The sequence below is a fragment of the Anomaloglossus baeobatrachus genome, chromosome 6 (assembly GCF_048569485.1).
Source record: "Anomaloglossus baeobatrachus isolate aAnoBae1 chromosome 6, aAnoBae1.hap1, whole genome shotgun sequence".
NCBI classification, from domain to species: Eukaryota; Metazoa; Chordata; class Amphibia; order Anura; family Aromobatidae; genus Anomaloglossus; species Anomaloglossus baeobatrachus.
The window spans coordinates 560,403,192-560,417,387 of record NC_134358.1 but is presented as its reverse complement, the minus strand read 5'-3'; the positions used below and the strand labels follow the sequence as shown (position 1 = coordinate 560,417,387).

The 14,196-nt window shown below is 48.3% G+C and overlaps 1 protein-coding gene across 2 annotated transcripts in view; it reads left to right on the top strand.

Moving 5' to 3' along the window:
- Positions 1-14,196, top strand: part of AGMO (alkylglycerol monooxygenase) — a 267,587-nt gene that overhangs the window by 128,795 nt on the left and 124,596 nt on the right. For both annotated transcript variants that reach the window (XM_075316878.1, XM_075316879.1), the window contains exons 7-8: positions 12,512-12,582; positions 12,741-12,802. In XM_075316878.1, coding sequence (XP_075172993.1) covers positions 12,512-12,582; positions 12,741-12,802 — 133 coding nt within the window. The remainder of the gene's footprint in view (positions 1-12,511; positions 12,583-12,740; positions 12,803-14,196) is intronic.

The following is a 14,196-nucleotide window of genomic DNA, read 5'->3' as shown; positions in this document are numbered from 1 at the left end:
ATAATTTAAAAAAAAAAAAAAGCTCAATGGGGTCTCTCGTATTTTGATACATAGCCATGATAACACACATAGCTGTACCTGTCTGCTTTATCTGGACTGGGTATCAAAATACGGGGACCCTGCGACATTTTTTTCCAATTAGTTATTTATTTTTACACTCCACTCTGGGGACCCAGACAGCTAGTGTGAGGGCGACCAATCAAAGATGCCGACAGTCTCACTGCAACCAATCCCAGATACTTTCACAGAGGGTGGATGGGGGAGGCAGTGAATATTTATGAGATTTAATGAATGGACCCGGAAGCAGTGTGATAGCTGCAAGGGAGATTTGTCTTGCTGTATTCTTTTTCTTTTATTTATTTTTTATCAGGTTGGCCAAACTCGAACAGTTACACGTACTTCCTTGAGAGGTCCATGTTCGGAGTCCATGCACGGACACTAGGTATCCAATATGGACCCCAAACTTTACAGTTCGGGTACGCCCATCAACATTTGTTATCCTATATATTATAACTGTATGGATTTTTGAATAATTCAGATATTTTACAGGAAATATTATATTTGCACACTTCTCCTTTATCCATTGTATATCAATATGCTGGGGTAGCCGTGGCTTTTATTTCTGATCTCCCGGCTCTGCAGAGTCCCCCTCCTCTGGAGCTCTGTATTATCCTAACATGGCTAACTGGCTGAGATTGTTTTATCTCCAGTCCTCAAATATTTGCTTTGTACACTGCAGTATGACCATGCGGCCATGGTTGTGTAATGCGCTCAATGAGGTAGAAAACGGCCTCATCAGGTAGAAAAACAGAATAAATCAGGACTGAATCTTAAGATTTGCGTTTTGCGTGACTAAGGAAACAAACGGTAATCCCTCGTGTTGGTTTTCCTTGCCTCTGCCCCCTGCCGAGACTTTGCTTTACAAACGCGACCACTGACTCCATCTGTGTAAATACGGCGAGCGGTCACCTTACATGAGGTCGTAAACCCGTGCTGGAATCTGGACATGCTATGAAATCTGTGAGATTCACATCAAGATGTTAGTTTCTAATGCAGTTACTATCGGAGCCTGTATAAAAGCCAAGGCAGGGAATGCAGCTGCCCTTTTGTGGTATATCTGGATAATAATACAACTTCACCGCTCACACTTAAAGGTCCAGTCACACTAAGCAACTTACCAGCGATCCCAACAACGATAGGGATCGCTGGTAAGTTGCTAGGAGGTTGCTGGTGAGATGTCACACTGCAACGCTCCAGCGATCCCACCAGCAACCTGACCTGGCAGGGATCGCTGGAGCGTGGCTACACAAGTTGCTGGTGAGCTCACCAGCAACCAGTGACAAGCCCCCAGCGCCGCTTGGAAGATGCTGCGCTTGGTAACTAAGGTAAATATCGGGTAACCAACCCGATATTTACCTTGGTTACCACCGCACGGAGCTACACGTGCAGAGAGCAGGGAGCAGCGCACACTGAGCGCTGGCTCCCTGCTCTCCTAGTTACAGCACACATGGGGTTAATTTCCCGATGTGTGCTGTAGCTACATGTGCACAGAGCAGGGAGCAGCGCACACTGCTTAGCGCTGGCTCCTTGCTCTCCTAGTTACAGCACACATGGGGTTAATTAACCCGATGTGTGCTGCAGCTAAATGTGCATACAGCAGGAGCCGGCACTGACAGTGAGAGCGGTGGAGGCTGGTATCAAAGGTAAATATCGGGTAACCAAGGACAGGGCTTCTTGGTTACCCGATGTTTACATTGGTTACCAGCCTCCGCAGAAGCCGGCTCCTGCTGCCTGCACATTTAGTTGTTGCTGTCTCGCTGTCACACACAGCGATCTGTGCTTCACAGCGGGACAGCAACAACTAAAAAATGGCCCAGGACATTCAGCAACAACCAACGACCTCACAGCAGGGGCCAGGTTGTTGCTGGATGTCACACACAGCAACATCGCTAGCAACGTCACAAAAGTTGTTCGTTAGCAGCGATGTTGCTAGCGATGTTGCTTAGGGGTGCTTCACACATAGCGAGCTCACTGCCGAGATCGCTGCTGAGTCACGCTTTTTGTGACGCAGCAGTGACCTCATTAGCGATCTCGCTGTGTGTGACACTGAGCAGCGATCTGGCCCCTGCTGCGAGATCGCTGCTCGTTACACACAGCCCTGGTTCGTTTTCTTCAAAGCCGCTCTCCTGCTGTGACACACAGATCGCTGTGTGTGACAGCAAGAGAGCGACAAATGAAGCGAGCAGGGAGCAGGAGCCGGCGTCTGACAGCTGAGGTAAGCTGTATCCAAGATAAACATCGGGTAACCAAGGTGGTTACCCGATATTTACCTTAGTTACCAGCCTCTGCAGCTCTCACGCTGCCTGTGCTGCCGGCTCCGGCTCTCTGCACATGTAGCTGCTGTACACATCGGGTTAATTAACCCGATGTGTACAGCAGCTAGGAGAGCAAGGAGCCAGCACTAAGCAGTGTGCGCGGCTCCCTGCTCTCTGCACATGTAGCTGCATTACACATCGGGTTAATTAACCCGATGTGTACTGTAGCTAGGAGAGCAAGGAGCCAGCGCTCAGTGTGGGCGGCTCCCTGCTCCCTGCTCACACTGGTAACTAATGTAAACATCGGGTAACCATACCCGATGTTTACCTTAGTTACCAGTCTCCGCAGCTTCCAGACAGCGGCTCCGTGCAAGCGCAGCGTCGCTTGCACGTCGCTGCTGGCTGGGGGCTGTTCACTGGTCGCTGGTGAGATCTGCCTGTTTGACAGCTCACCAGCGACCATGTAGCGATGCAGCAGCGATCCTGACCAGGTCAGATCGCTGGTCGGGTCGCTGCTGCATCGCTAAGTGTGAAGGTACCCTTAGTGTGACGGGGCCTTTAGTGATAGAAAAGCCATAAAACACTGAAACAACACTGATAGTGTGGGACAGCACACCATGGAAGAAGATTAGGGACCTAGGAACAGAGAATAGTGTCATACACTTTTAGGGCAATTGAAAGCTGAATAGTACTTTCGATTTGCCATGAAAATATTTGCTGCTCATTACATTTTCTGGTGAAAAATACGCCGAATTTTGCAAATTCGAACTCTATTAGATTCACTCATTTGTCACCACTCAAAACATCAAAGATAAGTGAATCCTGCAGATTACGGGCGGGTGCATGCGTTGCGTACACGTTTTTTTCAAAATAGCATTTTTACTACAAATTTAAGAGACCACAACAAAATAAAAATGCATGGTAGGTATAAACTCTGAATTCACCCTAAATATACAGTGTGTCCACCCATATCCTGTCCACCGCCATAAACTTGAGAACGGCGGCAGCTATAAGCATAGAAGTGGTGTCTAGGTATAGTAAAGTAGCCATGTGCTATGCAATTAAACCACCTATAGCGCCACCTGGTGGAAAACAACGGAGTTAGCATTTTTATCTCGAAAACGGAACGAGATAGAGAAAAAAAGTGAATTACAAAGTTGTAGGGCATCATCAATTCAATACGAATCGACCCCTCGCATACAGAAATGCTATGATATGAAACCCATGACCCCTACACAAAACATTGAATGCTGGTCACGCATATGGCGCTCATTAGTGGCCCCCGTCAGCTGCAATGCACATCTGGGCTCTGCACAGCATACTGTATCTCGCTGCACGCTGTGCAATATGGTAGGTGACACGTCTGCACAAGCATCTGTGATACGTCGTCGTAGCTCCTGCAATGTTGGTGGAGGAGTCGCATACACCTGCTGTGTGATGTGACCTCACAGAAAGAAGTCCAATGGGGTCAGGTCAGGTGAGCGGAGGCCACTCCACACAGCCACCATACCCGATGACTTGTAGGAAGGTCTCCATGAGGTGTCGCTTCACGTCCGCAGCCTTGTGAGTGTTACACGTTCTAATCATAGCATTTCTGTATGCAAGGTGTCGATTCGTATTGAATTGATGATGCCCTACAACTTTGTAATTCACTTTTTTTCTCTATCGCGTTCTGTTTTCGAGATAAAAATGCTAACTCCGTTGTTTTCCACCAGGTGGCGCTATAGGTGGTTCCATTGCGTAACGCATGGCTACTTTACTATACCTAGACACCACTTCTATGCCTATAGCCTCCGCCGTTCTCAAGTTAATGGCGGTGGCCAGGATATGGGTGGACACACTGTATATACAAGGTGGCCATAAAATAACCTAAGGTGTTTGGAGCCGTGTGCAGACTGACCCAGTGGACAGAATTGGCGGAAAATTGGTATGTATGCTATTCAAGGCATGAGGAAACGGAAGACATCTTAAAAAGAATTATACCAGAACTCCCCACCAGGTGAAAACGTGGCGCTGTACAGTGAGCGAGCCTTACAACTCAGTCTGCTGGATTCCTGTCTCTTTGCCGGATGGTGCGCTGTTAGTGCGGTTATTTTATGAGAATGCCGGGAATGCTACAGCTGCACTTTCTTCACTTGAAAGACCTTCACAAACGTAGCGGCTCAATGGCTGTCAATTGGCTGAGACAGATGATGACATGTTTTGAGGGAACAGGGTTACTGAGTGTTCAGCCAGGGCGCGGGCGATGACGGGTAAGCAGAGAAGTTTTGGAGAACATTGCCACTGCCGTCGTGGGGCAAGAACAACCCTGCTGGGAACAGCAATGCACACAGTGTTTCCAGGCAACTGGGGTACCCCGTACAGCACAGCGTGGAAAGTTCTCCGCAAGATCTTGCGGGCGTACCCGTATAAAATTAGCCATCATCAACAACTCCTTTCTTGCAACAATGATGCCCACATGACATTTGCATTAATGTTTCTGGTGAAAGTGGAAGTGGATGGAATTTGGCCATGGAATGTTCTGTGGTGCGACGAATGGAATGGTGAACACCCAAAATTGTCGCATATGGGCTACCGAAAATCCGCAGGCGGTCGAGGGAGTTCCGCTGCATTTGCCAAAGGTAACAGTTTGTTGTGGCTTCACCTCATCATTCATCCTTGGACCGTTCTTTTACGAAGAAATGAGACCAACTGGAGTTGCTACTGTGACGCCCTGGACCCCAGGGGTCACAGGTCATTACACTCACCACATACACCCCCACACTAGAAAGGTACCATCAGTCAACCACAAAGACATGATTGCCTCCCTCAGAGTCAGACAGGCACACCAGGTGGGCGGAGTCAGGCGGAAAGACACGCCCTCCGAGGCGTCTGCTGGCCTGAGGCAGGAACACAGAAAACAGTTCAGTTCAGTACAGTTGAGTGGAGAGTAGTGGAGTACATTTCTGCTTGGGGCCTGGGCTGGAGCCTAGGACCCCAGATCATTCAGGCAGGCAGACGGCAGTGGCCGCCTGCAGGAGACCGGGAATACGACCGGTGGAACCGTGAGGGACCGGGACAGGGTAGTGGCCCGCCGGAACCGAACCGGGGAGCCAACAGGATACTGGAGCACCAGGCAGGGTACTCAGACCCCGAACTAGGCTATATGCCACCACCATAGTCAGATTAACCGATTGCGGTCTGGACCTCAGGGGTGCATTCCCACCAAAGTCCCGATTGAAGGCAACAGCCCAACCCGTCCGGATAAGAGCCACCGCCAGAGGCCAGAGATCCAAGGTCCAGCATTTGCGGGAAAAAGGGGCTCCTACGACACATACACGCCGGGGAGCGGACTACCAGTGCCCATGCACAGTGGTCACACTACAAACACAGGTGCAGGAGAAAGGCGGACATTGCCAACCTGACTAGGAAGCTGCAGCCGGCTGCGGGCCCCGTCCATCCCTCCGTTTGGTTTACCAGTGACTCTGTGTGGTTTAATCATGAGTACACCAGTGCCATCCGTCACCGCACCGCGCCGCACCGCAACCCTGCGCCCTGCACCCCGGCCCTCGCACAACCGGGCCCCGGGACCAACATCCTCATACCCACGGAGGGGTCAACACCTAGCTGCGCCACTACACCGCTCCCGGGAGTCCCCGTACATTCACCGGAGCGGTGGTGTCCACCATCACCACAACCCGTGGGTGGCGTCATGAACAATCATCCCAAAACCAAACACACGCATTCCCCCACGCGTAGCACCAACCCCCCTTGCAGAGCGACGTGACCCCCGGGTCCGTGAGAGGCTCGAGCCACCGTCTGCAGTACGAGCACGGATCCAAGCGGCTCGGCAGTCGCAGCCGAGACCGTGGGGCGGAACACTACCTGTTCCTTGACTGCAACGAGATACCAGACAATGCTGGAAACAGTGGTCATTCTGCAACTCCAACAGCGGCAGTGTCTTCAGAAGACAACCTCCATGAATGATGGAGACCTTACATCATAAATCATGTGAAGAATGTTCTGTGGGCACATTTTCCCGATGACAGGAGTTTGAGACACTCTTTCCCTAACGCATGTCCACCGCGTTCACCCGATCTCAATGCTTGTGATTTCTGGTTGTGGGGGAGCAAATTTATTGGGGAAATGTCCACACCCTGGCTGACCTCAATGACCACATCATTTTGGAAGTTCGCATTATCCCACCAGACATAATCTGCATAGGATGAACATGATCACCATGCATGATGGTGGCCATATTGAACAGTTATGCTGGTCTGTGGTACAATTGTGACATCTCCAATTATCGGCACTCGTTTTTTGGGCCGCTCGCTCACTGTACAGCGCCACTTTTTCACCTGGTGGGGAGTTTTGGTACAATCTTTTTTTAAGATGCCTTCCGTTTCCTCCATTCCTTGAATAGCATACAAACCAACTTTCAGCCAATCCTGTCCACTGGGTCAGCCTGCACACGCTCCAAACACCTTAGGTTATTTTATTGCCACCTTGTATATATATACAGTGCCTACAAGTAGTATTCAACCCCCTGCAGATTTAGCAGGTTTACACATTCGGAATTAACTTGGCATTGTGACATTTGGACTGTAGATCAGACTGGAAGTGTGAAATGCAGCAAAAAAGAATGTTATTTCTTTTTTTTTAAATTGTGAAAAGTTTATTCAGAGGGTCATTTATTATTCAACCCCTCAAACCACCAGAATTCTGTTTTGTTCCCCTAAAGTATTAAGAAGTATTTCAGGCACAAAGAACAATGAGCTTCACATGTTTGGATTAATTATCTCTTTTTCCAGCCTTTTCTGACTAATTAAGACCCTCCCCAAACTTGTGAACAGCACTCATACATGGTCAACATGGGAAAGACAAAGGAGCATTCCAAGGCCATCAGAGACAAGATCGTGGAGGGTCACAAGGCTGGCAAGGGGTACAAAACCCTTTCCAAGGAGTTGGCCCTACCTGTCTCCACTGTTGGGAGCATCATCCGGAAGTGGAAGGCTTATGGAACTACTGTTAGCCTTCCACGGCCTGGACAGCCTTTGAAATTTTCCTCCCGTGCAGAGGCCAGACTTATCCGAAGAGTCAAGGCTAACCCAAGGACAACAAGGAAGGAGCTCCGGGAAGATCTCATGGCAGTGGGGACATTGGTTTCAGTCAATACCATAAGTAACGTACTCCACCGCAATGGTCTCCGTTCCAGACGAGCCCGTAAGGTACCTTTACTTTCAAAGCGTCATGTCAAGGCTCGTCTACAGTTTGCTCATGATCACTTGGAGGACTCTGAGACAGACTGGTTCAAGGTTCTCTGGTCTGATGAGGCCAAGATCGAGATCTTTGGTGCCAACCACACACGTGACGTTTGGAGACTGGATGGCACTGCATACGACCCCAAGAATACCATCCCTATAGTCAAGCATGGTGGTGGCAGCATCATGCTGTGGGGCTGTTTCTCAGCCAAGGGGCCTGGCCATCTGGTCCGCATCCATGAGAAGATGGATAGCACGGCCTACCTGGAGATTTTGGCCAAGAACCTCCGCTCCTCCATCAAGGATCTCAAGATGGGTCGTCATTTCATCTTCCAACAAGACAACGACCCAAAGCACACAGCCAAGAAAACCAAGGCCTGGTTCAAGAGGGAAAAAATCAAGGTGTTGCAGTGGCCTAGTCAGTCTCCTGACCTTAACCCAATTGAAAACTTGTGGAAGGAGCTCAAGATTAAAGTCCACATGAGACACCCAAAGAACCTAGATAACTTGGAGAAGATCTGCATGGAGGAGTGGGCCAAGATAACTCCAGAGACCTGTGCCGGCCTGATCAGGTCTTATAAAAGAAGATTATTAGCTGTAATTGCAAACAAGGGTTATTCCACAAAATATTAAACCTAGGGGTTGAATAATAATTGACCCACACTTTTATGTTGAAAATTTATTGAAATTTAACTGAGCAACATAACTTGTTGGATTGTAAGATTTATGCATCTGTTAATAAATCCTGCTCTTGTTTGAAGTTTGCAGGCTCTAACTTATTTGCATCTTATCAAACCTGCTAAATCTGCAGGGGGTTGAATACTACTTGTAGGCACTGTATATATATATATATATATATATATATATATATATACAGTTAGGTCCAGAAATATTTGGACAGTGACACAAGTTTTGTTATTTTAGCTGTTTACAAAAACATGTTCAGAAAGACAATTATATATATAATATGGGCTGAAAGTGCACACTCCCAGCTGCAATATGAGAGTTTTCACATCCAAATCGGAGAAAGGGTTTAGGAATCATAGCTCTGTAATGCATAGCCTCCTCTTTTTCAAGGGACCAAAAGTAATTGGACAAGGGACTCTAAGGGCTGCAATTAACTCTGAAGGCGTCTCCCTCGTTAACCTGTAATCAATGAAGTAGTTAAAAGGTCTGGGGTTGATTACAGGTGTGTGGTTTTGCATTTGGAAGCTGTTGCTGTGACCAGACAACATGCGGTCTAAGGAACTCTCAATTGAGGTGAAGCAGAACATCCTGAGGCTGAAAAAAAAGAAAAATCCATCAGAGAGATAGCAGACATGCTTGGAGTAGCAAAATCCACAGTCGGGTACATTCTGAGAAAAAAGGAATTGACTGGTGAGCTTGGGAACTCAAAAAGGCCTGGGCGTCCACGGATGACAACAGTGGTGGATGATCGCCGCATACTTTCTTTGGTGAAGAAGAACCCGTTCACAACATCAACTGAAGTCCAGAACACTCTCAGTGAAGTAGGTGTATCTGTCTCTAAGTCAACAGTAAAGAGAAGACTCCATGAAAGTAAATACAAAGGGTTCACATCTAGATGCAAACCATTCATCAATTCCAAAAATAGACAGGCCAGAGTTACATTTGCTGAAAAACACCTCATGAAGCCAGCTCAGTTCTGGAAAAGTATTCTATGGACAGATGAAACAAACATCAACCTGTACCAGAATGATGGGAAGAAAAAAGTTTGGAGAAGAAAGGGAACGGCACATGATCCAAGGCACACCACATCCTCTGTAAAACATGGTGGAGGCAACGTGATGGCATGGGCATGCATGGCTTTCAATGGCACTGGGTCACTTGTGTTTATTGATGACATAACAGCAGACAAGAGTAGCCGGATGAATTCTGAAGTGTACCGGGATATACTTTCAGCCCAGATTCAGCCAAATGCCGCAAAGTTGATCGGACGGCGCTTCATAGTACAGATGGACAATGACCCCAAGCATACAGCCAAAGATACCCAGGAGTTCATGAGTGCAAAAAAGTGGAACATTCTGCAATGGCCAAGTCAATCACCAGATCTTAACCCAATTGAGCATGCATTTCACTTGCTCAAATCCAGACTTAAGACGGAAAGACCCACAAACAAGCAAGACCTGAAGGCTGTGGCTGTAAAGGCCTGGCAAAGCATTAAGAAGGAGGAAACCCAGCGTTTGGTGATGTCCATGGGTTCCAGACTTAAGGCAGTGATTGCCTCGAAAGGATTCGCAACAAAATATTGAAAATAAAAATATTTTGTTTGGGTTTGGTTTATTTGTCCAATTACTTTTGACCTCCTAAAATGTGGAGTGTTTGTAAAGAAATGTGACAATTCCTACAATTTCTATCAGATATTTTTGTTCAAACCTTCAAATTAAACGTTACAATCTGCACTTGAATTCTGTTGTAGAGGTTTCATTTCAAATCCAATGTGGTGGCCTGCAGAGCCCAACTCGCCAAAATTGTGTCACTGTCCAAAGATTTCTGGACCTAACTGTATATATATATATATGAGTAGGACTGATTTTGTAGAAGCAAAGAAACTGAAGTAGCCAATGCTTGAATTTGTTTTTAATATTTTTCAATAATTCTTATGGGGTTGTTTTTTTTTATACATAGACTTAATTTTTCTTAACCCTTTGATGCAGTGATTACAAGGTGTGAAAGAAAAATTTGCTATGAGTTGTTTAACGCTTATTATACTGTAATCAGTAAAGATTTTGGCCTCACGGGGCATTGCCCTGCACCCTTACCATCAATTCTGGTGATCACTCATTGTCTTAAAGGGAACCTGTTCTGTTGAAAATGGCATCTGATTTGCAGGCAGATTGATGTACATTTTTGTGAGAAAAGTTTCAGTAGCTTTAATTTTAATCATTGAAGTTCCTGGTGCACAGGGATATGCACAGGAGTCCAGTGGGTGGTCTTAGACTATGATTGACAGTTTTCCCTGTATGACAGTACATAGAAGGATAGCTGTCAATCACTGAGTAGAACCGCCCACTGGACTCAAATGCATATAGACACCAGGGACTTCATGTCACGATGACTATGAGATAGCGAGGAACTGGGGCCTCAAAGTTGACACTCAGGCTAGAGCCCTATGCTATCCCTATTCTCAGGGATACCCCTAAAGGTGGGGATGCCTGAGTCTCCTTCTTGGCCCTACTCCAGAGCAACCCTCATCTGATTCCCCCTCTCCCTCTCCCAGGGGGGACAGGAGTGATATTATATCCACAAAAATAGACAGACAGGCGAAACCAAAGCTCACACAGCATGCACACAAGAAAAAAGGAGGGAAAAAAGAGCAGGGAGGAAACAACAAGACGACAGGTAAACTCTACAATAGTCTGGGACACCAAAACACACATCAGTACAGTATAGCCTATAGCTAGCATAGGTAGAGGATTTCATCCAGCATAAATGGGAGGTGAGCAGATGTGATTGGTTTCCTCACAACATGTGATCAAAGGAGAATAACAAGCAGACTAGCCTGATTATGACTGAGCACTTAGCAGGTCAAAGCCCGAGTCTGCCTGTGTTGATCCCAGAGAAATTATGAGGCGGAGTGTCAGAATCTGCAATGTGAACAGTGCCTATGCCGTAATGACAGTTGATTCAAAACGCCATGTTATACTGAATCCTTTTCAGCAAACCGATATGTCGTTCTGCCCTTCCTCTTCTCTATATCGTGCTATCCCCCGATCAGACTAAAGTTCTACAAAAACATCTCTATTAACAGGGTATTTGATAAATGCTTGATTTTTGGGGACTTTTATTATTGGGCCATTATTGATCACTATAATGATGTTCATGTGTCGCGCAGGGTTATGGGGTACTCGGTCCCGGGCGGTGTATAACTGGGGCATGTCACTTTGGTGGCCGTTGCCCGGTTCCGTCCCTGGGTGCTTTTTGAAATGGGGGAATATTTACAGGGGATTTGAATAACGTTCACACGTGACGCCACTTGTGGTGCTGCGGCTATGTGGATGGAGCCACTGTTGCACAGTTTTCACTACTGGGGCTGGTGTTAATGGCAGCCTGGATGTTAGACCCTCCGCAAGCAGGGCCGGGCCCCAGAGGATAGGTGAAGTGACGGGTGTCGGAAGAAGGTAGTCCACACAAGGGGTTCAGTGCAACTGGTTCTTTACGCACTTTCTGGTGGTAACTGGTCACCCGAGGCCGGCTGATTTCACCTTCAGGTCCCCTTAGTCCCAGTGCCAGTTTAGTGACCTGGTGCCTTCTTTCCCTGCACCTGTCTTTTGGTTGGTGGGTCCCCGTGGCTTGGAGTGGCTGGGGGGTCCCCTTCTGTTTGTCTTCTACAGCAGTCCGTATGACGGTAGTGTGAAACCTGTGGGGTTGGAGTCTCTGGTCCTGTCCCCAGTTCTCCCTTCACTACTGAGTCCCGAACGTCTAGGTCAGTGAGGTCCTTGTTGGTCCCCTCTCTGTGCAGGTGTTATCAGGTCTGCCTGGAGCTTGTGCCTCACCTAGAATTCTGTACCCCGTTGGTGCGTAGTTCCGGGAGGACTCCACCGTACACCGGCAACTAACCGCCTGGGCCCTCAGGTCACTGTTCACTCCTGTCAGTCCATTCACTTCCAATTCTTCACTGTCCACTGTCCCACACCGACTGTCCACTGTCCGCCCCTCCCACCTGGTCGTCAAGTGGACTGGATTGGCTCTACCTCTAGGCAGCCATCCATTGGTCCAAACCTAGCCTGGTACCATTCTATGGGGGAATTGGGGAGAAAACAGTGATTACCTGGGTTTTTGTTGTTACCGGCACTGGTATTCTGGGTCCCTAGGGGGTAGGCCCTGCATCGTGGTGAGGGATGCAGTACCTTGTAGCTCCCTGATAGTTTCAGGGGCACTACATTCACTTGTTCTTCAATAAACCTAAATGCACTGATAATTTCTCTTTCCTTCCAGTTCATTAATAATCTGGGTCCCTTGGAGCTGATCCTCAATACTCCAAGTCACCACCGAGTCCATCACGGTAGGTTCCTTGCATTATTTTAGTGGCGGAGGAGTCAGGGGTGGCCCTTGTATAAAATTAGGAGTTGGGCCCATTTTTTGCTTATGACTAATAATTACAAAATATTAAAGTCGGATCCTTGTTAGGAGGCGTCACACTTTTAGCTTCTTATATTTCAGGTAGAAATCCGTACTGCATCGATTCCAATTATGGCGGAACACTGATCATCTGGGACAGGATTTTCGGTGAGTTACTGTCTCGTTTTCAAGTATCTCATAAACGAGTACATTTTTTTAAGATTTTATTTCAGCTTTTTTTTAGTTTATTTTTAGTGTTTGCACCTGGTTTTCATTTGCTTCAAATTGTATTTTTAAAGGGAATCTGTCCCAGGATTTTTGTTATGCAATCTGAGTGCAGCACCTGTTACGGGGGAATCGGCAGATTAGGACCAGGGGGTATATATCCCAATCGCCAGTCGGGGCCCACCGTGCTCCAGATGGTAATGGAGCTGCTGGCACCCTGTGGGTTAGGCGGAGACTAAAGAGCTGATGACTCAGAGATAACCCAAGAGACGTGGGAACCGGTCACGTGTGTAACGACACGTGAGACTGGACGACAACCCAGTTAGTGTTTCGGTGGAGCAGGCGCTACTCCGACCACGTGTGAAGGGAACAAGTCAGGCCGGGTGGTGACCAGGTAGCGTTGACTGAGAAGACCGCTGCGACAGCGCCCTGTCGGCCACGTGTGTAAGACACGTCAGGCCGAGCGGTCCTTCGATTAGCTTTTCTGGTCACCACTCGACTGTCCACGTGTGTAGAGGACACATCAGACCAGGTAGTCACACCAGTAGCATTTGATTGGGAAGCCGAGGAGGGAAATAGGGTTCACACACCCAATCCAGGAACACCCTGTTAACTCCACAGGGGTTCTGGAATACGCTGTCCGTGCGCGTAGAAGGCACAACCGGACCGGGGGCGCAGCAGGTACGCTGTCCGTGTGCGTAGAGGGCACTCTTGGACAGGTGACGCAGCAGGTACGCTGTCCGTGTGCGTAGAGGGCACTCTTGGACAGGTGACGCAGCAGGTATGCTGTCCGTGTGCGAAGAGGGCACTCTTGGACAGGTGACGCAGCAGGTACGCTGTCCGTGTGCGAAGAGGGCACTCTTGGACAGGTGACGCAGCAGGTATGCTGTCCATGTGCGTAGGAGGCACAAACGAACAAGTAATGCAGCAGCCGCAGTCCAGTTAATGCCACTGGACTGCTACAGCATTACTGGAACAGCAGCAAGGAAGCACGGCGCCTGACCCTGATGTGCTGAGCCACTAATCTTGGCGTGACAGGCACCATTCGCCTAGCCCTACCTACCGCTTCCAACAAGGCTTATGCATCATGAACTCTAAGTGAAGACTGCGCGCCTCCATGTTGTCTCCAGCCCCTTTTATAACCTGGGTCCGCCCCAAACCCAGGGTGGAACCACCAAGGTCCAATAGCAGAGTGCCATATCATCAGCGACGTCACCAGCGGCCTATCCGGAACCGCCATGTCATTGATGACCTCATGGCAGCCACGCCCCAAACACTTCACCAGTCATCGTCTGACGACCAATGGTGAGGTGCCAGATCATAGGGGCGGGCCTCTG